Source organism: Perca flavescens, chromosome 13, assembly GCF_004354835.1.
Source record: "Perca flavescens isolate YP-PL-M2 chromosome 13, PFLA_1.0, whole genome shotgun sequence".
Lineage (NCBI taxonomy): Eukaryota > Metazoa > Chordata > Actinopteri > Perciformes > Percidae > Perca > Perca flavescens.
In genome coordinates this window covers 9,359,036-9,385,800 of record NC_041343.1, presented here as the reverse complement: position 1 = coordinate 9,385,800, position 26,765 = coordinate 9,359,036, and the positions used below count along the sequence as shown (strand labels likewise).

At 40.4% G+C, this 26,765-nt stretch overlaps 2 protein-coding genes across 4 annotated transcripts; one reads left to right on the top strand and one right to left on the bottom strand.

Moving 5' to 3' along the window:
• Positions 1–1,553: 1,553 nt before the first annotated feature.
• On the bottom strand, positions 1,554–4,592 carry pigw (phosphatidylinositol glycan anchor biosynthesis, class W). 3 transcript variants are annotated; one of them, XM_028595142.1, is made up of 4 exons: positions 4,500–4,592; positions 4,049–4,185; positions 3,601–3,832; positions 1,554–3,230 (listed from the first exon to the last, which is right to left on the bottom strand). In XM_028595142.1, exon 4 carries the CDS (start codon positions 3,225–3,227, stop codon positions 1,737–1,739), a length of 1,491 nt encoding a protein of 496 aa, XP_028450943.1. In that variant the 5' UTR covers positions 3,228–3,230; positions 3,601–3,832; positions 4,049–4,185; positions 4,500–4,592; the 3' UTR covers positions 1,554–1,736. The 3 variants fall into 3 exon arrangements, with proteins under 3 accessions (XP_028450943.1, XP_028450944.1, XP_028450945.1); XM_028595143.1 differs by having other exon boundaries at positions 3,647–3,832; XM_028595144.1 differs by lacking the exon at positions 3,601–3,832.
• Positions 4,099–26,765, top strand: myo19 (myosin XIX). The gene is made up of 24 exons (XM_028595141.1): positions 4,099–4,385; positions 5,904–6,051; positions 7,423–7,571; positions 7,928–8,041; positions 9,075–9,207; positions 9,294–9,363; positions 9,972–10,074; positions 10,179–10,275; positions 10,364–10,440; positions 11,239–11,329; positions 11,967–12,132; positions 13,055–13,128; positions 13,245–13,366; positions 14,319–14,432; positions 16,527–16,703; positions 16,786–16,923; positions 17,626–17,733; positions 17,857–17,927; positions 18,531–18,610; positions 20,010–20,173; positions 21,315–21,444; positions 22,138–22,223; positions 23,289–23,615; positions 25,176–26,765. The coding sequence occupies exons 1-24, from the start codon at positions 4,326–4,328 to the stop codon at positions 25,287–25,289; spliced, it is 2,913 nt and encodes a 970-aa protein (XP_028450942.1). The 5' UTR covers positions 4,099–4,325; the 3' UTR covers positions 25,290–26,765.

The window sequence follows — 26,765 nt, the reverse complement described above, 5'->3', positions numbered from 1 at the left end:
CGGATGGGCTACACCAGCAGAAGACCCCACCGGGTACCACTCATCTCCACTAAAAATGGGAAAATGAGGCTACAATTTGCACAAGCTCACCAAAATGGGACAGTTGAAGACTGTAAAAATGTTGCCTGGTCTGATGAGTTTCGATTTCTGTTGAGACATTCAGATGGTAGAGTCAGAATTTGGCGTAAACAGAATGAGAACATGGATCTGTCATGCCTTGTTACCACTGGGCAGGCTGGTGGTGGTGTAATGGTGTGGGGAATGTTTTCTTGGCACACTTTAGGCCCCTTAGTACCAATTGGGCATCGTTTAAATGCCACAGCCTACCTGTGCATTGTTTCTGACCATGTCCATCCCTTTATGCCCACCATGTACCCATCCTCTGATGGCTACTTCCAGCAGGTCAATGCACCATGTCACAAAGCTCGAATCATTTCAAATTGGTTTCTTGAACATGACAATGAGTTCGCTGTACTAAAATGGCCCCCACAGTCACCAGATCTCAACCCAATAGAACATCTTTGGGATGTGGTGCAACGGGAGCTTCGTGCCCTGGATGTGCATCCCACAAATCTCCATCAACTGCAAGATGCTATCCTATCAATATGGGCCAACATTTCTAAAGAATGCTTCCAGCACCTTGTTGAATCAATACCATGAAGAATTAAGGCAGTTCTGAAGGAGAAAGGGGATAAAATGCAATATTTGTAGGGTGTTCCTAATAATCCTTTAGGTGAGTGTATATTTTGAGAAAGCGAAAATGTACATTCATACAAGTCAAGCTGCTTTAAATCCAGTTTGTTCGAAATGTCCACTTCCTAATTTTTGTATAATTCTTTTGTTTGTTATATTTGTATAATATAAATGGTGTTTCTGTATTAGAGCAGGGAAGTAACAAATAAGAAATGAGATTAAGAAAAGACAACGGATGTGTGCATATAAAGGTATAATATATGTATACCTTTTTAATCCTGCAAGGGGAAATTCAATTATTTCACTTTGTTATATATTCACATATCCAAAATGCACAAACAGGACCTATACATACACATTCATTATGTATGGAGAGATGTCAGAGCTATGGGGCTGCCTCACAGGATGGTACCCTGAGAAGTTGTGGGTTCGGTGCCTTGCTCAAGGCCACCTCGGCAGCACCCAGGAGGCGAACTGGCACCTCTCCAGCTACCAGCTAGGTCCGTACGGGGACTTGAACCGGATGGTTCCCAAGCCAAGTCCCCACTGACTGAGCTACTGCCGCCCCTAAATATACAGAAAAGTAAAAGCGCTACAGCTGTTCAATTGCTGCATCATTTTAAATGACAATTTCCCTTTTATGAAAAGCTCAGATGCTGACTTGATCCAGTCTTAATGTACAGTACTAGTAAGCTGATGTCAGTCCTGTATAGGCCAGTCCAATATAAGCAGAATGCATTATTTAGCAGCAACAAATCAACTGTTAAAAAAAAAACAGACAAAAGCAAATCATTTAAGAACACTCTGTGCTTGGTTTCACAGTATATTGTAGTTCAAGTCCTCACTTATTTGGAGACACATTTTTATCAAGACACGCATTTATTTGCATTTATAAACATATGTACAATAGTATCGTCAGCATTACAGATCATATCTTCTTATAACATTTAATTTCCCCAGTGTTTCCCTGAATGTCTGTCACTCCAACCCCACAAAGACCTTCAAACTACACAAATGAACCTTGTAGTTTTATGAATGCAATTTTACCAGAATTTCACTGTAATTCCACAAAGATGTAAAACATGTATTACAAAGCAATTCGCGAACATGTACGACAGCAAAACACACACTGAAAATGAGCTGCTGCAACTAAGTGTGTCCACTATCGAGTTGGTCAATCCTGTCATGACATTTGCAAGCAAGAAAAATAACAACTGATTCCTGCTGACAGCTTGGACAAGACAGTGTCTTTCTATGTCACCTGTCTTTTTGTCAGAGACAGAGTCCGATTGTTTTTTACACAAATTCCATGATGAGGGTACAGAGTGACAGCCTGATGTTCTTTTGGAAAACAGTAAAACCATATCCGCTATTCCTAGACAGGACATAAAAAACAAAGACTGAGCAACACTCCATAGGCAGAAAGGTAAATTAGCTAAGCGGCGAGACACTGGCTCCACGAGTGTCTGACATGTGTACAAAGCAGAGTACAGGACAAAACTTCCCAAAAAGAGGTTAAAAAGTGCTTTGAGCCACTGTCTAACGTGGGATCTTGGTTGCATCACATAGAGTCCAACCTGAACTCCTGCCATGTAGATAGCTACATAGCCCACTACAGAAAATATGCCCTCCTTGTTAGCATGCAGATAGTCCTTTTCTCTGTCATTGTTATGAATAATGAAAGCCTTCAGCCCTGATGTCTCCAAAGTGAACTGATAAAATCCACTGATCAGAAGGGCAATGACCCATGACTGACGGGCGGGTAAAATGGCCAAAAGCACAGAAGCAACAACTCTGACAATGGCTAGTGTGAAGAAAAAATTCCAGTGGACGCCATATTCTGACACATGCTCATGGTAGCCGGACATTTTGAGGCTCACTAGCCTTCCCATACCAAGAACAACCAGAGGCCAGACGGACAGGAGCTGCTTTGCGATGTGATTCATCTTGGATCCTGAGATGTTCTTCCCCCGTGCCTCTGGACAGACAAGGGCATTTGCAAAGACATACGCTCCAACGCCAAAGTCCATAACCCCTGTCCCATAGGTTTCAGTTTTAGCATATCGCCTTGGGAAGACACTGAAGTCCACGGCAAGAATGCTGATGGCTGTTTTGACGTTCACAAACACTCGAAAGATAGTCACAAAGGGAACCTGGTTGAATTGAACGTGACTCTGAAGGAAGGTGCCGACAGTGTTCTGTGGGTGCTGCCGAGCAGAACTGTTGACACGATAGATGTAGCAAAACACACAAGCCGAAACAAAGGCTAGGCTCAAGATGACCTGGTGAAGAACACTGCTCAAAACGGTACATGACAGGACCAGGGGAAGGATAAGAACACAGAAGTCGAGAAGCAGATGAGAAACCATTGGAAGTGGAAGCGGAAGAGTCCCTTTGGCCTGATGGTAGAGGGTCAAAATCAGCCCTCTGCTGATGAGACATAGTGGGGTGAGAAATGAGCCCAGTGCCACCTCCTGCAGACTGGTCCCATTGAGATTGCTGATAAACGCTTCCTTCAGGTCCCTCTGAGACATGGCCTGCAAACATTAAAATTCATGTTTTACTACATCAGAGAAAACAGCACTGTATGTAGAGACAAATGAATATAAACGTATTCAATAGACACTGGGGAATTGAACATTTAGGACGCTATGGCAGCACCCATGGTGAATTTACAGGCCTATGGGTACAGTTTCTGATTTAGCATATATTTAGAGGTATAAAAAGTGTTAGCAGCCTTAGTTTGTTGGCATAACTATACACAAGAACATTGTAAACAGGATGAATTTTCATTAGCACCTACCACGATCGATTCATTATTAAGTCACCATCATTAAATTCTCTAGTCTATACTAAAACGTTTAATACGTTACCAAGGTAGTTGTGTGTCTATTTATCAGTACATACCACGGATTTGTCAGTTTAGGCGTCGGAAATGCAGGTTCACAGTTACCTGTTTCACAGCATACCAATAACTAGTTACAGTCGTGCGACGGGCCCGAACCTAACCCACCAGGATGCCTGCAGTAAAAAGAGAGCTCCTATACTTCCGTATTTTCCTCCATGCAGCATTCAAGACAACTCGGATTTCTGGAAACTTCCAGCCAAACCGGTACTTGAGTTTCCAGCATAAGCATATCTGAAAAATAACCTTATAATGAACATGGCCAAAAAGCTCTGGTTTAGTATCTATTTCAGGCAACTGATAAATGCAGAGAAGCCATTCATGTTAGAGTCTCGACATTTGGATACACAAAAGGAAAACTAGATAGAATTTGGAAAACATAAAGTCCTAAGTCCATTCGTGCCATTAAAAACGTATGTCCTAAAGATATAAGATTCTAGAAAACCTTACCCGCGTAATTTTTAGCCACTGGTGGACAGCTGGGCCCCTGAAGCGAAGCCAAGGAAGAGGGCGGGAATAAGTGTGTAGTTCGGGAGGCAGTCGGACAGTCAGGCAGCAGACACGGGAAGTTGTCCTGAAGGAATTTTCTGACAGTAATGGAAAATATTGAGGGTCAGGACTGCATTGTACTGTAGAATAACCACAACTCATCCTTATTAGAATATAGAAGTAGTTCCTATCAAACCTTGACTTTTAAGACACGAAGGTAACGTTAACGGTAAAATCAATGAGTTCTGCGGACACCAGACGTAACGTTAAGGCAGGACACAGAAATGGAGGGGGAACGGTAAGTTAGCACACGGGGAAGACCCGTCCATAATTTCTCAACTGTTGGTCTAGAGGTGTTCCTTTTCGATTTTAAACGTAAAAGTGAATGATAAATTAACTTGACCTGGATTACCTTTATCAATAATATGTAATCTAACCGGTTCTCGGCTTTGATTGGTTAATTCGTGTTCATACGCGGTGTAGAATGTTTTATGAACCTGTGACCGAATATCAATACCGTAATCCAACGTTTAATGCGCCAGATGAAAATAGTCCCTACAATGCGGGGAGTAAATGAAGCCAAATGTAGTGGCTTAATTTGACAACGTATTTCTACCTTGCTTAAGAACAGCTAACACACACACACACACACACACACACACACACACACACACAAACACAAACAAACTTTTAAATGTACTCGAAGAAAAAGCTACTGTCAATAAATTGCAATCTGTCTTACATTAACGTGTTGTGGTGTTGTGGCGTTACCTATATTGAAGTATTTGCCAACATTCACTAAATTGCCAGATTTCTGACTAGAGTTTGTTATGAGAACAGGAGGAGGGATACTTAAACAGGTGTCACAAAAATTACTTTGTTTATGTGTTGTTCATCATCTACCTAAATACGATTTTTGTAATATTTATGTTCTTCAGCCACTTACTGTTTCATTATATAACCTACTACTATAACATGGTACTTGCGACTAGTGTACAGTACTAGTGTAACTGCTTGTGTTAGATATGTCAATTGGATGCATTGTGCACTTGGATGTTATTCGTGTAGCATTAGGTATGACAATAAGACTGTTCACATGGTTTAAAATGGCCTTACAGAATGATGGGATGTAGGCTACCTGCTATTGGATTAAATCTGTCCGCACAAATGTAATACGTTGTCAGGTGGGCTGCAGGTCCAGGCCATGTGATCTTGGCAGGATAAAGCTGACTTGTCAGTCTGAATTGATTGTGACTGAATGAATTACACATGACACATTGACCAAATTGTTTCTGGGCAAATACATGTAGCATTGCACATGTAACACTACTAGCTTTTTTAGACCTCTTAAGTAAGTGTCAATAAAACTAGCATGTCATGTAAGAATTAATGTTTAATTAACTTATGTAATCTATTATGTTTGACACATGTCTCTAAGCCAAGAATAAAATCTTGAACATGTTATTGCATAGAGATGGGATATTTTGACTGCGTCATAGCTCGAGAACGTTTGACAGATTGTATGAAAACCACATTACGTTTGATATTTTGATGCCCAAAACAAGATCTATTTTTGCTGTACTGTTATGAGTATGGAGCTCGGAAATGTATCCATATTTAGAAAATACTACCTTTGCGATCAGACTTGACGTAATGATGACATCAGAGGTTTGGGCACAGCTGTGTGATTTCTGGTTTTATTTTTAACAAATTGCTTCATTTGCTATTGTTTGCCATGTGCAATTACTTGGCATGACTTACAAGGTGTCCGTTCAATATTTTAAACACATTATCCCACTTTGTTTCATTCCCGTAGGCGAAAGGATTCGTCCAGAAGGTCCATTCTCCTCACCCGTGTCTAAATGATTCATTGGAGGGAGATATTCAGGCCTTCCTCATTGATGAAGACCAACTCCACACTTATGACGACCTCACCAAAGTTAACCCAGTGACCCCAACAACAGGTAACCAATGGGGCTATATAATGTCACTAGGCCCTCTAGAGTCTCTAAATCACTTGATAAACATGGTGTAATATGACGCTTGCTGTTTCAGCAAAGTGGTATTTAAGAAGTAATTTCACCTGTTATACATCAAGGGTGGTTTTGATCAACAAAGTCCCCATCCACTAAATTTGATGGCATACATCTTGAAATCTCTACCGCTGCATGTCAGTGAGTGCTGCTGCGTGTTTGATATGTTGCATAAACTTTGTCTTTATTTACAAAAGCACATCCAGTGTGAAACAATGTTTTCCAGCTCATGTCACCTTGGATTTTGGCATTTGCTGTGTATTGTTTAACTGCGGCAAGATAAAATCTGCAGGGATGATGAAAAAACAGAAAGGTGAATGCATGAATGACTGCTGTGCAACCCAAATGCTGCAGTGTACACAATGAGAGGGAAGTGTGAACCAAGGGCATGACTTACTTTGCTGGTGGACACGTGCATCACCAAAAACAGTAACTCCTGTATTCCTTATACATTTGTAATACAGTAAGGCCAACGTAAAGCATTCATATCTTAAAGTGTCTATGTGCAACATTCTTTTTATTATCAATCTTTAATAAAATATCTTTCAATATTTGTACTCCGTTGTTTGTCTTGACATAAAAATACAGTGTCATTGGCATTTCGTAAGAAAAGATCAGCGTTTAGTTTACATTTCCAGGTGGTGTTAGTTTCAGCTCAAGGTAGACAACATAACAGCACAGCTTATTAACAGCAGGGGTCAGGTTAATGTAGGGCTGGGCGATATGGAGAAAATCAAATATCACAATATTTTTGATCAAATACCTCAATATCGATACCGCAACGATAGTGTAGTGTTGACTATTGGTGCTTTCACAAAATATTTACACACTGAGATTTTTGATAAATAATCATCAGTAATGTGGATATAATGACTAAGTGGGTAAAGGCAAATACTAGAACAGTTACAACAGTCTGGTAAGTTCAGAAAATGACATCACTTTACTGTAATGCAGCCTTTAAGACCAGGAAAAGACACCACTTGTGCCATATTACAATATCCAAAATCTAAGACGATATCTAATCTCATATCACGATATCGATATAATATCGATTTATTGCCGAGCTCTAGGTTAATGGCATGGAATTGCTGTAGGAGGTTTTCTTTCAGAGCTCTTGGACTGATTATGTATCTGAAATATGGATCATGTTATTTTGTATATATTACAGAGAAACATATTTTTGTGCTGCTTTCTTCTCTGGTGTTCTCTTGTTCCTGCCTTAGGTGGTTGTATTCTGTAAAATATTGGCTTGTGTGTTTTTTTTTCCCCCTGTTAATGATACTTAATATTTTCCTCTGGTAGTGCTGAAATGCCTTCAGGCCAGGTACCGTGTGAAGGTGTTTTACACCCATGCTGGCTGCACCTTGGTGGCTCTTAACCCCTTCCAGCCATTCCCAGACCTCTACTCTCTGGATGTCATGAAGGAGTATCACTGCGCTCCTCAGCCCCAGGTATGTATCTACAGAGACACGGCTGTCGTTCACTGTAATTCAGCTTACTTGTGTACCTGTTTATATCTCTATAGACGTTTTTTTTAAATGATGTTGGGGAAAGATGGATGGTGGTTCAAGCAGGGGTGTAGATGTTGAGGGTGGAGTGGTAGGTGCGGTGGGTGCATTGTAAGAGTTTAGCTTATTCAGGGGGTTTGTGGTCAAACATAAATCCTTCCTGGTCTGCCTCCTTTTATCCGAAACAGCTTCAAAGTCAAACTCATAAAAGTCTGGAACCTCCTTGAAGTCACCGCCGGCTCTCCCTGCAGTCTAAAAATGACCAGCATCTTAATAAGTCTGTATTTTTTTGCCAACAGGAGTTCAAACCACACATCTTTATTGTGGCGGAAGAAGCCTACAGGAATGTTCAGGGCCAGCTGGAGCCAGTGAACCAATCGTTGGTGGTCAGCGGTGAGAGCGGTGCAGGAAAGGTAAACCAGGACATAGTGTGTTAAGCTTACAGAATAAACGTAGCCTACTAAATCAATCAGGGGTTCAAACTATCAGTTGCTCTTTGACTTACAAATGGGCAAATACCACAGATTGTGGTATTTGCCCATTTGCAGTATATAGACTAAATTACGCATTTATAAGATGGCTGGGTTTAAGTATTTTAAGGACCCCTCCACTCAAAAATGTATTTTGCTTAAGTCTATGTTCCTTAAAATGTCAGACCTATATACTGACTTGTACCTGTGCAGTTTGTCACTAGAGAGGTGTTCATCATTCGTCACCGATTTGAAAGCCAACCGCTGTTTAATATGCAAACGCCAGAAAAGAAATTGAAACATTCAGTGCAGAGCGGACTTGTCTGTACAGAGAGACCCACCCACATAACCCACATATCATATAATATCATCCTAGCTGTGTCAGACGCTGCCAGCTAAAAGCTAACAAGCCAACAACAATGCAAACAAATAAAAGATGCTAACTACACTTACCATTCTGATGTGTCGCCGATTTTTGTGCAACAGAATGTGACACCGGGGTTCTGGCTGAGGGAACTCCGGCGAGAAGCCTCTTAAAGAAATACAAGAATAATCTGTAAGGAAGACAGTTTGCATGAACAGCAATCGTCAGAATAGCCACTGGCAGTTGATAACCGATCAACAAATAAATAAGTGGTTAATGGATTCAGTTAAATCGGTAGTTGAAGCCCTAAACAGAGAACAGAGGTGGTGGCTGTAAATTGGGTCCCAGGGTCCGTAGAACCAATCCTTTATTTTTTTTTTTTTTTAGATAATCTTTTAGGCTTTTCAGCCTTTAATTTGACAGGACAGCTAAGTGAGAAAGGGGAGAGAGGGGGGGAAGACATGCAGGAAATTGTCACAGGTTGGATTTGAACCCTGGACCTCTGCGTCAGGGCATTAACCTCTAAATATATGTGCGCCTGCTCTACCCACTGAGCCAACCAGGCCACCATAGAACCAATCTTTAGTGGCCCTGTGGTTTGTTTCTGTATAGACGTGGACGTCTCGTTGCCTGATGAAATACTACGCTACTGTGGCGGCCTCCTCCTCAGTGTGGAAGAGTCAGGACACAGTGGAGAGGATAGAGAGGAGGGTGCTGGACTCCAACCCCATCATGGAAGCTTTCGGTGAGATAACTGATCGCCGGTGCCTCGTTAATGTGAAAATAACCACCGTGCAATGTCACTCAGTCAACACTCTACTCTCCGTGTAGGCAATGCCTGTACGCTGCGGAACAACAACAGCAGTCGCTTTGGAAAGTACATCCAGCTCCAACTAGACAGGTAATATAAATCATCCTGCTGCAGGCCTGCATCTAGGCACAGGACTTCCAGGCACATGTCTAGGGCCCATATTTTTTTATAGTTTTAAAAATGATTTTTTAATGTCAATTTTGTATCCAACAATTAATCTAAATTTGTAAATTTCCCAAGTGTATATATTAGTATTATTATAATATTGTTCTAATAAAAAGTACAGTACAGTAAAGTAAAAACTCCAATTGCATGAAAATGTGTTTTAGCTAGCCATAACGGTACACTGACACCACTTTTCTGAGATGCTTTTGGGCGCAACAAAGTGTGTGTGTGTGTGTGTGTGTGGGGGGGAAAGATAAATGAAGAAGAAAGAAAACATCAAACAGAGGGTTTACACAAGTTTTTTTCCTCAGGCCCTTCAAATAAGCCTAAATTCGATGCATTAAAATACCTAAATACATAAAACAGCATAATAATCATGTGGCAGTTAAAAGTTATCTTGTTTATTCACCAAATAACAAAGTGTGCCGTGTGCCTAGTGTAATCTTTCCATTGAATCCGGCTCTTCACGTGAGAAACATATCATCAGCGTACAGTTCGGTCTAATCGGTTCAACATGTTATTTTTCCACGAAGATGTCAGCTGTTAGTGGGGGCGTCTGTGCAAACATATTTGCTCGAGAAGACCAGGGTGGCTTGCCAACTGGCTAACGAGAGGAACTTCCACATATTTTACCAGGTGAGTTAACGGCCGCTCAAAACCTTATGTGTGTATATTAGTTTAATATTGACCCATTCATATGTAAAGCAGATGTAAATGCTGAGAGCATATTGTTTTTCCAGATGATGAAAGGGGCCACGGATGAGCAGAGAAAGGAGTGGAAGATGCCACGTGGCCAACACTTTGTGTGGCTGCCAAATTCTGAAAAAACAGTGGAGGGTTGGTCTTTATTTTTCATGTATATTTAGGCATGTTTTTTGTCTTTTTTTGGGATTCTCACAAGTTCTTTTCATGTAATGTTTTATAGAGGATTGCTTTCATGAGACTGTCACAGCAATGGTTCATCTGGGCATTAATGCAGAAAGGCAGAGACAAATATTTAAGGTAAGGTACTCATCCTACTTAGATTTAACCCCCTCTATTTAACATTTTTAAACACTATAGTACATTTAATGACTAGTTTCTGACACACAATAATGTAGTTGTAAGCAGATATATTAATATACAGTATTTGTCGTCAATTATAACTTCTCCTATGAAGATTACAACTGTGTTTTATGCCATAGTCATTATCTGTTCATAAACCAGCATCCAGTTATGTGTGCCCACAGGAAGAGCTATAGTTTCGGCACAATAGATGAATAAACACTTACACTACTCGTCCAAAGTTTGGGGTCACTTAGAAATTTCCATTCCACTCCATTATAGACAGAATACCAGCTGAAATCAGTTGCATCGTTTTTTTTTTAAACCAGTGCAGCAGTTTTCAGATTACATTATTTGCTTACATAATTGCAAATAGGTTCTCCAATGTTTTCTCAGTTAGCCTTTTAAAATGATATCAGATTAGTAAACAGAATGTGATTTTGGAACATTGGATGAATGGTTGCTGATAATAGGCAATGTAGATATTGCATTAAATATCAGCCACCCACTCAGATCAGCTGGTATTCTGTCTGTAATGGAGTAGAATGGAAATTTGTAAGTGACTCCAAACTTTTGATCGGTAGTGTACATCTGCCTACAACTACATTGTGGTGTAGTTTCATACATACAGTGTTATAAACTATTTATTACATGTTTATATACTGCTTAGAATGCTGAAAATATATATTTTTCCATTGGCTTTCTTTTTCTGTTAGCATATAATTGAATTTCTCTGTTTGTTGCAACGCATTACAGATATTAGCAGGGATTCTGCAGTTGGGGAATTTGAATTTCTCCTCTTCAACGGATGAATCACAACCTTGTAACCTAGATGAACAGTCCAAAGGTATTGGATATGAGATTTAAACAACTATTATCACCTCCATTTATTATGTTTATTTAGTCATTTAAGGCTGACATAAATACAGAATGATGCTCAAGGGATTTCTTTTAAAAGATACATACAAGTTGCACGATCATGTGTCATGCTGCTGGATTCCAGAATACATTCCCTGACACCCCGCTCCCTGACAATAACTCTCAACAAACATGAGCTACATCAGGGTTTCCCCCAGTGTATTGCAAGCCTGGTGGCAATACACTTAAATTGTCCCCCCACCAGGCCTAAGCCACTGGGAGAATGTATTTTTTAAGACTTTTTTTTAAACTAGTTACAGTTGGGGGTTGGAAACCTAGATGTAGTCATATTTTTATATCTATTATATAGTTAGCATTTAGCACTGACTTAATGTAGGGCCTTATGGAATCTGTCTTATAGCTTCTTCTTTTTTATTCTCTCTTTCGTAATTCCATCCACGATTCTGTTATCACAGAAACTATTGGGCTCTACATTAATGCTGCCATCAGTCTGACTGGCCCCAGGCGGGCCCCTTGTCAAAAAAAGACACTTGCCATGGGGCTAAACAACTTATCTGGGGGAAACCCTGTACGTAGTTAACAGCTTCCACTCGTGCCTGTGTTAGACTTCCTGCAGAGGGCCGCGGAGCTGCTGTGTGTTCCTGCTGAGGAGCTTCAGATGTGTTTAAGAGTGAGGACGTTGAAGGCGGGGAAGCAGAGCGTTCTCAAGCCCTGTTCCCAGGCAGAGTGCAGCATGAGGAGAGACTGCCTGGCCAAGGCCATCTACGCCCAGTAAGAATGAGGATGTGATCATCAAATCCACATGTGATAATATGATGTGAAAAAGGACTGGTCATGCAGGAACTTGTCTTTGTCCTGTGACTTGGACTCGGTTGTCGTCAAACACTCCTTTTCCACTAGGGCTGGTTAATATATTGTTTTTTTTTAATTGTCATCGCAATATCAACAGGCGCAATTTACTCTGACAAGCCAGACCCACATCAGGATGTTGGTCTGGGAACTCACAATTGACAGGGCTCAATCCGAGGGGCGGGATAAACGGTTGTCTTTCAAATTCCCTCTGCACGCAATAGGATAGCGCTACAACCAACCAGCTAGTTGATAGATTCAACTTTTGCCGTATCCGGTTGGCAAAAATCCAAACACATCTTCCTATTTTAAGAATGACTTAAGTGCCGTTTTTTGTTCTTTTCTCAAAGAATCTCCAAGTCTTCCAGAAGACCGCTGTTAGCCAGCAGCAGAAGCCATCTTCTTCATTTTCAAGTAGCAGGGAATTCAGGCGGAACCGTCGCAACTCTGCCGTCATTATGTTAAGCCCGCCTACCGACTCTATACACAATGTGATTGGCTTGACTAGAGTTTGGCTTTTCCAGCTCGCAAGCCAACAGAGAGTTGCTAGACTGACCCTGTTGTACTTTAGCAGAATACTGAAAGCAGCCGTAAGGCAGAACTGAGTACACTTTAATATTTGTTTATGTATATCGAGTAATATTGTTATCGCAAATATTCAGCCACGTTATTGCATATTTTCCTCTTATCATGCAGCCCTACTTTCCACGAAACACTGAAACGTGAAACTATTTGTTTCCTTTGTTTACAGTAAACAGTGATGAAGATATGTGTGCTAATCACTCTTTATATTCACAAGCCCTTTATCTTTTGGAGTGAGAGTTTGTGTCATTTTTTCCAACAGATTATTTGAGTGGCTGGTTACATTCATCAACAACAGCATATGTGCAGGCACATCCACATGGTGCAACTTCATAGGTAAAAGCATTGTTGTCTTTTACTTCATGGAATATCAGTACATATCTATTTGTATATTTTTTCCCTCCATTTCTTTTCGTAAGCTCACGCAGTCCTCTCCACTCTGTGATCTCCAGGAGTTCTAGATGTGTACGGGTTTGAGTGTTTCCAGATCAACAACCTGGAGCAGCTGTGCATCAACTACGCCAATGAGAAACTGCAGCAGCACTTTGTGGCTCATTATCTCCGAGCTCAGCAGGTACAACTCAACTTTCAGCTTTGTTATCCCAAGAAAAAATTTGATCCGCAGCAGGCATCAAAATCACGTCCAATCCAAGGACCATGACAATCGTAAAAATATTGACAACAGCGACAAATACAGAACCATTCTACACCACAAATGAAAACAAGGTGCACCTGCCACACTGAACCAGAAGTTAAAAAACCCCCAAAAAAACTTAAAACCGTAGAAACAGCACAGTAAATGAATACATGTTAAGTGCTGTACAGAGTTAAACAAAAATTGAATGGAATAAAAAAATAAATACATAAATGATCAATCCAGGCTATCTAACACGGATACACATAAAAGCAAGCAAGTTAATGAACCAAATTAAGCTCCTCAATGGCCACAGGAATAAAAGAAGCCCTGGCACGCCATGTTCTTGTTCTGGGCATTCTGAAATGGTGGCCAAAGGGCAAGAGACCAAATTTCTTAAAGGTGCCATGACATGGTGCTCTTTGGATGCTTTTATATAGGCTTTATATAGGTTTAGTGGTTAGTGGAGGGTGGAGGTGTGGCCTTGACCAACTGCCACTTTGCTTGTTTGAAAGCCATGATGTCTTTCTTCTTTTTTTTTTAAACAAACAGCGTCAGTGTTTGGTTCAAAACATAATGTATTATCAATAATGGTTTCTAAGTATTTATGAGAAACAATCTCAACATCCTTTTCCTGAATGACCGTATGTGTAACGCTGGGCTGGAGCCTACGAAAATGGATAATCCCGTACATCTACCAGTTCTCCGTTTCCATGCGCAGATCTCACGAGAGCCGCCGTTTCTCTGCTTGTTGTGTGGACGTGCAGGCCTCAGACATTCAGGAGGCTTCTTCAGTCTTTATGAAATCTCTGTTGATCGTTAACAGAACAACCTGTCGTACCTTTTGTAATGTGTACTTGAATCCTTCTGTTTTTATCTCTGCTTTTCCCAGGAGGAATATGTGTCAGAGGGGTTGGAGTGGTCCTTTGTCAAATACCAAGACAACCAGAGCTGTCTGGATCTTCTCGAGGGAAGCCCTGTCAGTGTGTTTTCTCTACTTAATGAGGTATGCTGGTCATTTTCTTGCGTTTATTCTTATCATTGTTTAATTATCTGATAAAAATAACTTGCATAACCCAAATAGTGCTAACAAGCGAACGTAAAGCAACAGAAGTCAAACTTTCTTTCTTCTTCATATTTAACATGAATTTAATTTGATTTTGTTTTAATGTTTGCTTAAATCGCCAAGTATTATTGTTTGTACGGGATATACAGTGCGGATCGGGTATGAAGGTAAATATGGTGCAAAACGTGAGAGCTTGTAGAATACAATGTGAGAACTTGCAAAACAAAAAATCTGAACTTGTATGTTAAAATTTGCACTTGTAAAATTAAAATTTGCACTTGTAAAAAATATTCACACATGTGATCTGAATTTGAAGTCACAAAAAGAAAAAAAACACGAGAGCTTGTAAAAAAAATCTGAACTTGTAAATTGAAATTTGCACTTGTAGAATAAATATTCACAAATGTGTAGATTGATATTTGCATGAACACACTGACAGCTGCAAACTTGTAATGCAACATTTACTCGTGTACTTTATTTCTTTTTACTCAGGTTCATTTTCCATCACAACCACAACTCAGTGATTACAACCTCTCGAATCTGTCCCTGTATGCGCTCTCTCGCATCACAAAGTGGAGAATCTGCGCCTCGACTTTTGCAACACTTGTTGCGATACATTTGGTGCAAAACTAATTTGTACCTGTGGACTTAGGCTGTGGAGCTCTGAGCCAACAGAACGGGAAAAGCAGGGTTTCTATCGCCAGATGAGGGACAACTCTGTCCGGCTTATTTAGCTATGTAGCATGGAAGCCTGGTGGAATAGCAAGCTAGCGTTAGCTAACTAACCAACCAGCCTGCTTCTAAATAAATACCTTTTTATTATCTTAACACTTTTTAACAGTCAAACTGAAACACTGGCGGTGAGCTCCAGGTCACCGCCAGGACTTCAAATTCAGATCACATGTGTGAATATTTTTTACAAGTGCAAATTTTAGTTTTACAAGTGCAAATTTTAATTTTACAAGTGCAAATTTTAACATACAAGTTCAGATTTTTTTTTCTGCAAGTTCTCACATTGTATTCTACAAGCTCTGACGTTTTGCACCATATTTACTTTCATAATCGGGCTGCATTTTTCAGTCCGACAGAGCAGTAACTGAGCCCGGCCCGAGTCCGACAGGCATTAAGATATTTATGTCTGAGCCCAACCCGACACATTTACGTTTGTTTGTGTGGAAAGCCCGCTTTATTAAGCAACTGTAGGAAGGGATTCGCAAATGTCAACAGATGAGCGCATCAGCGCACACAGGGCAACAAGCGCACGTTAATAAGCTGTTTAATTTAAAATGTTCAATGCCTTATTGCGCTGATGTGACCGAGCCCGACCTGAACCCAAACATCATTTCTAAATATCTGTCCGAACGGGCCGAGCCGGGTATCCATCCTCGGTTACACTTTACTTGAAGTTTTCTACATAAGAGTGACATGACACTGTCATGAATGTGTCATAAAACATTATAAATAAGTCAAACGTTTATGACAACGCTTTTTTAGTAAGTGTCATTCGGTTTTGTCATGGCAAGTTATGGTTAGGGTTAGGGTTCATGTGTCATGACTGTGTCATGACAGTATCATGTGAGTGTCATGTGTTCATGACAGTGTCATGTCACTCTTATGTAAAAAACTTCAAGTAAAGTGTTACCCCATCCTCTAACGGGATACATACTCAAGGCAATAGAATACAAACCTAATAACAGGGACAAAAACATGTATCGACACACAAACGTAAAATCAATCTATACACCTGTCTCCAAGGAAGTGCTTCATCAAACATTTCTTCCCATCAGAGAGGACAGTCCTACCGAATTTCATTTAAATCATATTCTTTTGAAAAAAAGTAATACTATTTATGGATTTGTCTTTTTACAGTGTCATTTTTAACAGAACGGCATACAAGTAATTATCCTCCAGGCCTTTTGACCCTTTGTTTCCATGCAGTCATTTTCTTGGTTAATCCGTACATTCATTTATCATTACATATATGTATTCTGTACTACGTGGCGGTTGAAAAGTTTTTACATACCTGTCCTATAGGAGAGTCGTCTTAATCGAGCCTCGGATCCAAAGACGTTCAGGGTTCGTTTGGAGAAGGAGCTCGGTGATAATGCCAACATCAGTTGGGACAAGTTCAGCAAGGAGCCACACTTCACCGTGGCCCATTACGCTGGCAAAGTCAACTACCAGATGGAGGGGATGGTGGAGAAAAACAAGGTGTTTATAAAAACAAAATACTTTTGAATTGTGTTCAGAAGGTTGCCCATCCACTCATCTTGTGCTGGATTCTGTGTTTTAGGACCCAGTGCCACCAGAGCTTATTAACCTGCTGCAGAAGTCTGACAACCCCCTGCTTCACCAGATCTTCACCGACAACGAAACTGAGAATCCAACTACCAAGGGGCTCAGTAAAGTCACTGTGGTCTCCAAGTTCAAGGTGGGAGACAACTAGGGCTGCACAGTTAATCGCAATTTTATCCAAATCGCCATATGGACTAAGTTCATATCCAAATAGCAGGGGTGGCGTGGGGCACGATATATGTTAAAGGCAAACGATGTGTCAAACCATTCTGAATGTAAAAGTATTGTGGTGCTGCAAAGACTTCCCGGCCTACAAATCCTGTCCTACAGACTAAAGTTTGGTACCGATCCTCGCAAAAAACAAATCACACTAAATCATAAAAAAAAAAAATTCATTTTAATATTTTTCAATGAAAATTAGAATAATGATACAAAAATGATCATTCCGGGCGCCAGGATAGCTCAGTTGGTAGAGCAGGCGCCCATATATAGAGGTTTACTCTTCGACGCAGGGGCCACGGGTTCGACTGCAACCTGCGGCCCTTTGCTGCATGTCATTCTCCCTCTCTCTCCCCTGTCATGTCTTCAGCTGTCCTGTAAAAATAAAGGCCGAAAATGCCCCAAAAATAATAAAAAGAAAAGATAATTTCCTCCAATATCCTCAATCAGTATTGCAATATCAGTCAAACTTATCGCAATTAGATATTTCCCTCATATTGTGCAGCTCTAGGGCCACAAAGGCCTTTATCACCAGGGTTATATTAGCGTGTTGAGGCCTGTAGAGTTCCTCCTGGGACGGTTTAGTCATGGCCCTGATGATGTTAATGTCTGATCGTAGAACTCTCTGGAGAGCCTGATGAGGATCCTCCACAGCACAACTCCTCACTACACTCGCTGCATCAAACCCAACCCAGACTGCGATCCGCTGAGCTTCAAAAAAGAGGAGGTAGATGTTCTCTTTTTTTTTTTTTCCAGCAGTTTCACCAGCACTACAACAATGAGATGCAATGCTTTCTTTTTTTTCACAAAAAGGGAAAGCTTTTAATGGTTATTCCCCGTCTGCTGTCAGGTTATCATGCAGCTGGAGGCCTGCGGGATTGTGGAGACTATTCATATCAGTGCTGCTGGCTTTCCCATAAGGTGAACAACAACTCTCTATCAACTCTTAAAGTGCCCATATTATGAAAAAAATCACTTTTTCTGGGATTTGGGGTGTTCCTTTGTGTCTCTGGTGCTTCCACAAGCATACAAACTTTGAAAAAAAGCATGCTACCTCGTTCTCAATGGCAAAGCACTGCTACAACACACACAAGTTCACCATAATCTACAAAAGAACTACTTACATGTTCGCCCTTGTTTAGAAGAAGTCTCCCAGCTAATCCTGCCTTGAAACTGACCAAAGTTGGAGAAACAGCCTTTAAACAGTCTAAGGAGCTAGCTGACATGATCTACGATCTGAGCTACTGTGCATGTGCGAGTGCAAACAAAGATAGTACAGAAGAAAAGATGTCTCACTCTGTAGCTAAAACAGAGACCTGAACACAAGGTGAAAAGAGGAGCTGCAGCAATGTGCAGTACAACAAAATATGGTGTTTTTTGAAAATTAAACCATGTAAACCTATTCTGGTACAACCTTAAAATACAATTATGAACCTGAAAATGAGCATAATATGGGCGCTTTAATCTTAATGTATTGCCTTGTTTCCCTTGAATGTTGGCTGACTTGTCATTTCTGTTGTACAGAATTCCTTTCCAAGGCTTCATGCAACGCTACGGACTGATAGCAAAATATTCACATTTCAAGTCGGGGAGTCATTGTGTTGGTAAGTTCAGTTTGTTGCGGGATCGATTTAAGGTAAATTTTGGCATGTTTACTGTGGACAAAGAGTGATTCTATTTCTTCTCTTTAGGTCTGTTATTCACCTTTTCCTTCATTTGCCCTCTTAGTATGTGATCCTCAGTTCTCTACTTTCCTGGGGACTTTTGTCCACTTGGTGTATACAAACAGGACTTTCTAACAAAATGTGCAACTTCTTATGACCTTTCCAGGTAAATGCATGCACCTCTGTCTATCCGAGCTTGCTTTGCATGTTGTTTCATGTTTCTTTACTCATTCCTGATTTAGTGTGTGCTTGAACTGTATTTATCTTAACACACTGCTCAATACGTCAACAACTATTGAATGGATTGCTATCACAATTTGTACAGACATTCGTTGTCCACAGAGGATGTATCTTACTGACTTTGGTGATGCCCTGACTTTTCCTGTCGCGCCACCATGAGGTCAAAATTGTAATTTGTCAGGCGCCCTGGTAGCTGACCTGGTTGAGCGTGCACCCCATGTACTAAGGCGACCCGCAGCCATTTCAGTGCATGTTGTTCCCCGTCTCTCTACCCGGTTTCCGGTCTTCATCTGTCTTATCAGTAAAAGGCCAAAAAGCCCCCAAAAAATCTTTAAAATTGTAATTTGTCCAATACTTTGTTTTATGACCCAATACCTGCAAAACTAATGACATTTCCATCAGCCTCAGCTGTACTTTGTGTTTAGTGCTAATTAGCAAATGTTAGCATGCTACTGCCCACTGAACTAAGATAATGAACATGGTGGGGTTGTGCAATTAATCAAAATGTCATCGCGACTACGATTTCGGCTCCTGATGATCAACAAAAACAAAGTAATCGAGAAAAACGATTATTTTGCAACTTGACTCTTATTTTGTCTTGTGTTCTGAATTATTATTTTCTTTTTCAACCAGTAAAAGTATGGAGGGAAATTTCACAGTTCAAGGTGTTTTCACTGTTGATTTGTTGAACTGTTTTTAAAGTTCAATACTTGCTGCTAAACATCAGCATGTTAACATTGCCATTAGCATTTAGCTCAAGTACAGGCTCAAGGTGCCAGCATGGCTGTAGGCTCGAGACTTGAGTTTTGTTGTGTGAATGTTGAAGTAAGCTGCTCACTAATCCCGAATGCTGCCAAATATGATCAGCTGTGAAAGGTTCATTGAATTCAGTGTAATCATTCAGTGTCTGCTGAAGCTGTGCTGTTGATTCGGATGGATTTCTCTGTGCTTACCCTGTTTTTACCTCACTGACTGGCATACTGTCAGACAAATGCTATGTGGTAAAATGGGAATCTCTTGACAGCTGCTTTGCTGCTCTGCCCTTACCTGAATGATGTCTCCAGGGCTTCACTCTAATTCCATTTCCTCCCTGTCTCAGATGTGGAGGCTGACGGCAACGACAGTCTTCGGCGAGAGGTGGAGAAGCTCCTCAGGGTCGTGTTACAGCACAAGGCGTTCGAGCCCTTGCACAAACATGACAGTGAAAAACCCAGTTCATGGGTGCACTGCGGAAGGACTAAAGTTTTTCTTACCCAATCGATGGTCAGTAATTATATACTGTACATACGTAGGTATCCTCACTGGGGCTGCACAATATATCTTTTTTATCGTCATCGCGATATCAACTGACGCAATAAACACACCGCGAAAGGCTGTGACACATCGCGAAAGACACTCAGAGATTTTTTGTGTCAGTTAAAATAAAATATCAGGGGGCGACCTCTAGCTCACCCAGTGAGAGCGTGCGCCCCATGTAGGCTGAGTCCTTTGCAGCGGCCCGGGTTCGAATCCGACCTGCGGCCCTTTCCTGCCTGTCATCCCCTCTCTCTCCCCAACCCTTCATTGTCTATCCGCTGTCACTGTCGATTAAAGGGAAAAGCCCCCCAAAAACATTCTTAAAAATATATATATCAGTAGAAAATTGCATTTTAAATTTGCGTTTTAAATTCAACACGCAATTTGTTGTATTTATGAATCCTGAAAGCAGCAGAAATTCAGAACTGAGTACACTATCTGTTTATTTTTCGCAAGTAATATCATTATCGTGATATTCAACAACGTTATCTCATATTTTCCTCATATCGTGCAGCCCTACTCCTCACACATCTTTTGTATGTATAACTTGGAAGCTTGGGAAGTCATTTGCAAACGTATTACATATTTCTTTTCCAGTCTGGTAATATTGTCCTCATTGGGTGCTTTAGTTCAGACCTGCATGATATGAGGAAGATATGCGATAATGTCGAATATCGCGGTAACAATATAACATGCAATAAATAAACAGATATTAAAGTGTACTCAGTTGTGTACTCGCATTTTTGCTGCTTTCAGTATTCTGCTAAAATACAACAAATTGCGTGTTGAATTTAAAACAAATGAAAGGAAATCATTTATTTTATTGAACAAATTGATCATAGAATTGAACATTAAAGGTACCACTAAAAAAAGGATGACAGTTACATTTTACAGTGCAGTTTTCTACCGATATTTTCTTTCAACTAACACAAACGCAATATTTCGCAGCCTATCGCGATGTGTTTATTGCGCCAGTTGATATCACGATGACGATAAAATAACCATATGTTGTGCAGCCCTACGTTAGTTACTTACCAGGCCTGTAAAGCAAATAAGGGCTCTCTGGTCTTTTTTGGGAGTACTGACCTGTCTGGCTGTTGTGTCACAGCTAGATTTGCTGGAGGATCAGAGGAAGAAGATCCTGTCTCAGTGTGCCTTCTCCATTCAGTGCTGCTGGCAGCGGTACCAGCGCCGCAGACGTCACGCCCGCCAGCAGTCTGCTACTCTGATCCAAGCAGGTAAACTCCTAATGCCCTGGCCAGCTACCACGTAGTGGAATCAGTAGAGCTCTGTGACCTCACTTACACTGAGTCTGTACACCATGTTTGCAGGCTGACACTGTTTATCCTTTTAACGGCATCATAAGCTGCCACAACAGCTCATTTGATTAACTGTTACGGGTGTAAAGATGCACTCAACTCACGATTCCATACGATTCACGATTTTAAGTTCACGATACGCTTTTCTCAAATGGCTGAAAACTATTCCTTTATTTATATAAACAGCAGATGTGTCCTCTCATCAAAAAACAATTAAATTACAATTAAATAAAAAATGGATACGATTTTTAAAACCAGACATCAAAATAACTAAATGTATAGAACAAAATCTCTTCAAATAAATAACTTAGAACACGTATTGACGTCTGAAGTCAAACAAGTGAAATCAGTAGTAGATTAAGCCCTAGGCCTTGCATCAGAATTTGTTTTATTTTTTTATCTCAACCGGTTGTAATCTTTACACATTTCTATTGATTTTTAACCGATCTAAGAGCATCGTTCCAGTCCTATTAAATGTTAATGACAGGGGTTGTTCTGATACTCTGAATGGGAGTACATACACATTTGTCCCCACAATGCACAGATTACACCTGCAGAATGAATGGCTTGCTAATGGAATGATGGAATGAATGTGTTTTGTGCCTGCTGCAGCGCTGCGGTCCTGGCTGGTCAGGAGGAGGGTCCAGGGATGGAACAGAGCAGCTGCAGTCATCCAGAATACCTGGAGGAAGTGGAGGGTGAGATTTGGAGACAATACATATCATATCTTGTGTTTTCTTGCTCATTCTTCATGGCTCAAACTATACTCTGTGGCTCTGGTGCGAGCTGCACGAAATCTGATAAATCACCTCAAGTGATGTCACTTGAGTCAGCGTCAGTTGGGGCTGAAGACTACAAGTCTGAAAATACACTCCTCATCTCTAGCTGAGGCTACATTGCTGCTAATAGAGCTCAACAGTGACCGCCCACTTTTTTAAAGGCTCTGGTTTCGGAAGCGTTTTTCTCCGTTCAATATCTCCATTGACGTTTCATTAAATGCTTATATAAAGAGTTTGAAGCCTGGAACCAAGCCAACCAGCTACGAGATGAATCATGAACATAAAACATTTGATTTGGCCCAAAATAACATTTTTAAAACGGCAAAAAAGGCAAAGGTACAATACTGTGTACAGAAAACGATCATAGACTTCAACGGTAGAAGCTCGCTCTAGCACTTTGCGGGTTCAGTAAACATTTCCATGGTACCAGTGAGTTCCACCTATCAGAGTCATGGCTGTTACACTTAGAATTTTGGGTAGTGTAGTATTTCTCCATAAGACCGCAAATTCATTCAGACTTCTGGCTTCTGCAGGAGCAAAAAAACTTTCGTTTCACAAGCTGGGAGCTCGTGGTCAGTCCCTCGATTGGTTTGGACATCATAGCTAATTATCAAAATCCTTATGGAGAAAATCAATGGGATTTTTACTTCCGGAACCACACTGTTGAGCTCTATTTATATCATAACACATTCAAATCTTTTGACGGTTGAGTTGCATCATATGTAACGTAGGACCAGTTTTGACAAGGAATCAGAATGTGTGGAATAAAAGGGTTCTGCTGCATTGACTTTTTTTAACTGTTCTTCTTGAGTCTGAGGATGTTATAGGAGAGCAGTGCTAAATCTCTCCAGGGACGACAAATAGCCTTTTGGCTGACTGGTGCATTTACAGCAATGTTTATTAATGTCTAGTGGCACTAAATTAACACATGAATAAACGTGGAGTTATGGATAATATGTAAATTAAGTTTTGTTTTTGCGGCAGGCACTATTGAAATCCTTGGCTGAGGCAGAACTGGATGATGCAAAGGACTTTGTGGGGGCGGACGATGCGCCAGCATTGGACCCTGTTATCAGGGAGCGGGGCTTGGTGCAGCTCTCCTCCATCCAGGAGCCTGTCCCAGTGCGAGGGTGGCCCATGGGCCTGGCTCTGGCCTCGGCCCCGTCCATCACCATGTCTCTGACCGCCACAGGCTTCCAGAAGATGATGTCTGTGATGGCCTCCCTCAGCCTGCCCTCCACCAGAGGGGGGTATAAGGTGGAGCCCAACCAGTACTCCCAGGAACTAGCCTCCATACGGGCTCAACCCAAGGTAAGGGCACATGCACACACGTTCTGTTAAATCTCCATATGTTTTTATCATCTGGATGATTTTTAGCATTGGGTATTTGCAGTGGTGGAATAAGTATTAAGGTCCTTTAGAAACTAAGTACTAACACCACACTGTTAAAATACTCTGTTACAAGTAAAAGTCCGGCATTGAATATTTTTTTACTAAAGTAAAAGTAATTAAGTATTATCAGGAAAATGTCCTTAAAATATTAAAAGTAAAAGTACTCAACACAGAAAAATCCTCACATTTTAGAAACTGGAAACGGAAGCGTCAAAACAAGCTTCATAAGCACCAAAAATTGCGTTAAAGGTGCTGTAGGTAGGATTGTGAAGATCCAGGACTTAGCCAAAAAATGTGAAAATTGACAACTTCTCAGTCCCTCCCCCCTTTCCGCTAAAGCCCAAAACGTTCTCGTAAGCCCCTCCCCACAAGGGAGAATGAATGTGTGTGCATAAGCAGTGATTGACACGTAGTTAGACAGCCCCCCCCAATCCCCCGGCCCTAATTGGTGCATCTGAACAGGGAGCTGTGGATTTTTGCATATCACACTACAGGCTGTAGGTGGTGCCAGATTTTTATTACCTGCTTCATGTAGTTGTACTGGAACATAGGGTCAGTTTAAGCAAATATGACAGAAAGTTAGTTTTATAATTCTGTGTTTAATCGTCTATATATACAGTACAGGCCAAAAGTTTGGACACACTTTCTCATTCAATGCATTTCCTTTTTATTTTCATGACTATTTACATTGTAGATTCTCACTGAAGGCATCAAAACTATGAATGAACACATATGGAATTATGTACTTAACAAAAAAGTGTTAAATAACTGAAAACATGTCTTATATTTTAGATTCTTCAAAGTAGCCACCCTTTGGTTTTTTATTAATAAGGGAAATAATTCCACTAATTAACCCTGACAAGGCACACCTGTGAAGGTAAAACCATTTCAGGTGACTACCTCATGAAGCTCATTGAGAGAACACCAAGGGTTTGCAGAGTTATCAAAAAAAGCAAAGGGTGGCTACTTTGAAGAATCTAAAATATAAGACAGTCTTATATTTCTTCTTCAGTCTTTCAGTTATTTCACACTTTTTTGTTAAGTACATAATTCCATATGTGTTCATTCATAGTTTTGATGCCTTCAGTGAGAATCTACAATGTAAATAGTCATGAAAATAAAGAAACACATTGAATGAGAAGGTGTGTCCAAACTTTTGGCCTGTACAGTATATCATTTCAGCTGGACTTGTAGGCCGTTATATTGTTGGGTATTTTATAAACTACATGTGTTTAGTGTGCAATTGTAATGCTTAATTTGTATAGTAACTAAAGCTGTGAGATTAATGTTGTGGAGTAAAAAAGTAGAATATTTCTCTCTGAAATGTGGTGGAGTAGAAGTACAAAGTGGCATGAAAAGAAAAGACCCATGTAAAGTACAAGTACCTCAACATTTGTACTTAAGTACAGTACTTGAGTAAATGTACTTAGTTACATTCCACCACTGGTCATATGAGATTCTTTTTCCTTTTCTCCTCAGAGGTCTGTAAAGCTGCACTATCGGCGATCTCCACTTCTCTATGCTGACCGGCAACCAGACATGAAGAGTGACGTCACGGGGTTCAACGCCATCCTCCTAGAGAACACTTTGTAAGAGTTCTCCCAAAAAGGCTGATGTCATGGACACAGATTAAAGGACAATCTGGCCCCCAGTTGTTTTTGCAGGGAAGCATCTGCTCTTCCATAATCTGACACAGAGGGAACAAACCTGGTATTTTATGATGTCATTTTGTTAAATGTGTTTAAAGTTTTTATTTACAACTCCAACTTTTTTTTTTATTAAGAATGCCAAAGTTTCATTTTGCATCTCAATTTGTGTATTACAAGGGTGTGAAACCTGCACCGGCATAATAATATTTGAACTCCCCAGGAGGTCGGGTAAGATAATGCACTGTGCCATGAACCTGATTTACTTCTCATAAATCATTTTTAGTTGCATTCAGGCTCTAGAGACAAAAAATATATATGAAAAAATTCAAAATCTCAAACAGTAGACTGTCCAGAAACACTGACCACTGACCTGCCACATCTGAGATAAGAAATATAGAAAACAGTGAATGGGGTGTAGGTTGTGGTGATGTTACTGCAGGATGAGACAGACTCAGAATCATTTTTATGAGCCTTTTTCTGGAGAACTGAAATGACATGACACAACCTTAGCGCCTCGAAAAACAGAGGGCTGCAGGTTTTTGTCTCATTGCTGCCTCTTTGGAACATCTTGACTGTTGATCTGTTGAAGTATTGGACCTTTTGACAAGTGCCTTTCTTAAAATCTACACTCAAATGGGCTGCTAGTGTATTTATGTAAGGGTGATTATTTATGTGTGATTTTATAGATTTATTATGGGTCAGATGCAGATATGATTACATCCAGCATTATTTTGAGTGTGATTTATGCTGGGAGGAGTGTGGGGGTAATTAAGCAAGTTTTGCACATGTAAAGCACATATTGCACATTAAAACCACACACATACAGCAACAGACAGACATGAACAAGCTGACACATTACTTATGTGAAACAGGGAAAGGATGAACCCAGGTTTATTTAAATTGCTGCTTTTTTGTCTGATAAAGGGTCTTTCTTATATGCGTGAAATGTTTGACCAAACCATTTCCTGTGTGGATTTTAATCTGCTGCAGCCCAAAGCATTAATGCAAGCACTGTATAACATACCAAAGTCTTTTTACACTAGTGTTTCATGAGGGAGAACAAATGGATCATTATGGCCATCAAGTTTTATTATATATTCATTATTTTATTTTTCAAAACCTCTTTTTGCTATATGGTTACAAAATAAATGAGTAATGTAACTTTATCACTGATGCTTGTCATCCTAGCTTTTGATTCTACACATAACCTCCCAGGACAGCTCTGTTGATCCTTGCATATCTTTTATTTGCCCGTTAAATACGTTTTTCACTTATTCTCTGAAATGTCACTCTTTATGGCAGTTTGTAATTTGAAATCTGTAGTTTTGCTAGCGGTACCGAGGGATCAATGTACAACTTGTATTATGTTATTTAAAGGACTGTTGTTGAAATAAACGTCAGTTATAGAATGTTTCATGTA

Bases quoted from the DNA above. Each gene is read 5' to 3' on its own strand.
- pigw (XM_028595142.1), bottom strand. From the start codon at position 3,227: ATGTCTCAGAGGGACCTGAAGGAAGCGTTTATCAGCAATCTCAATGGG.
- myo19 (XM_028595141.1), top strand. From the start codon at position 4,326: ATGAGTTCTGCGGACACCAGACGTAACGTTAAGGCAGGACACAGAAAT. The intron at 16,924-17,625 runs GTGGGAGACAAC...GTCTGATCGTAG, and splicing joins CTGTGGTCTCCAAGTTCAAG to AACTCTCTGGAGAGCCTGAT. The intron at 17,928-18,530 runs GTGAACAACAAC...TCTGTTGTACAG, and splicing joins GCTGCTGGCTTTCCCATAAG to AATTCCTTTCCAAGGCTTCA.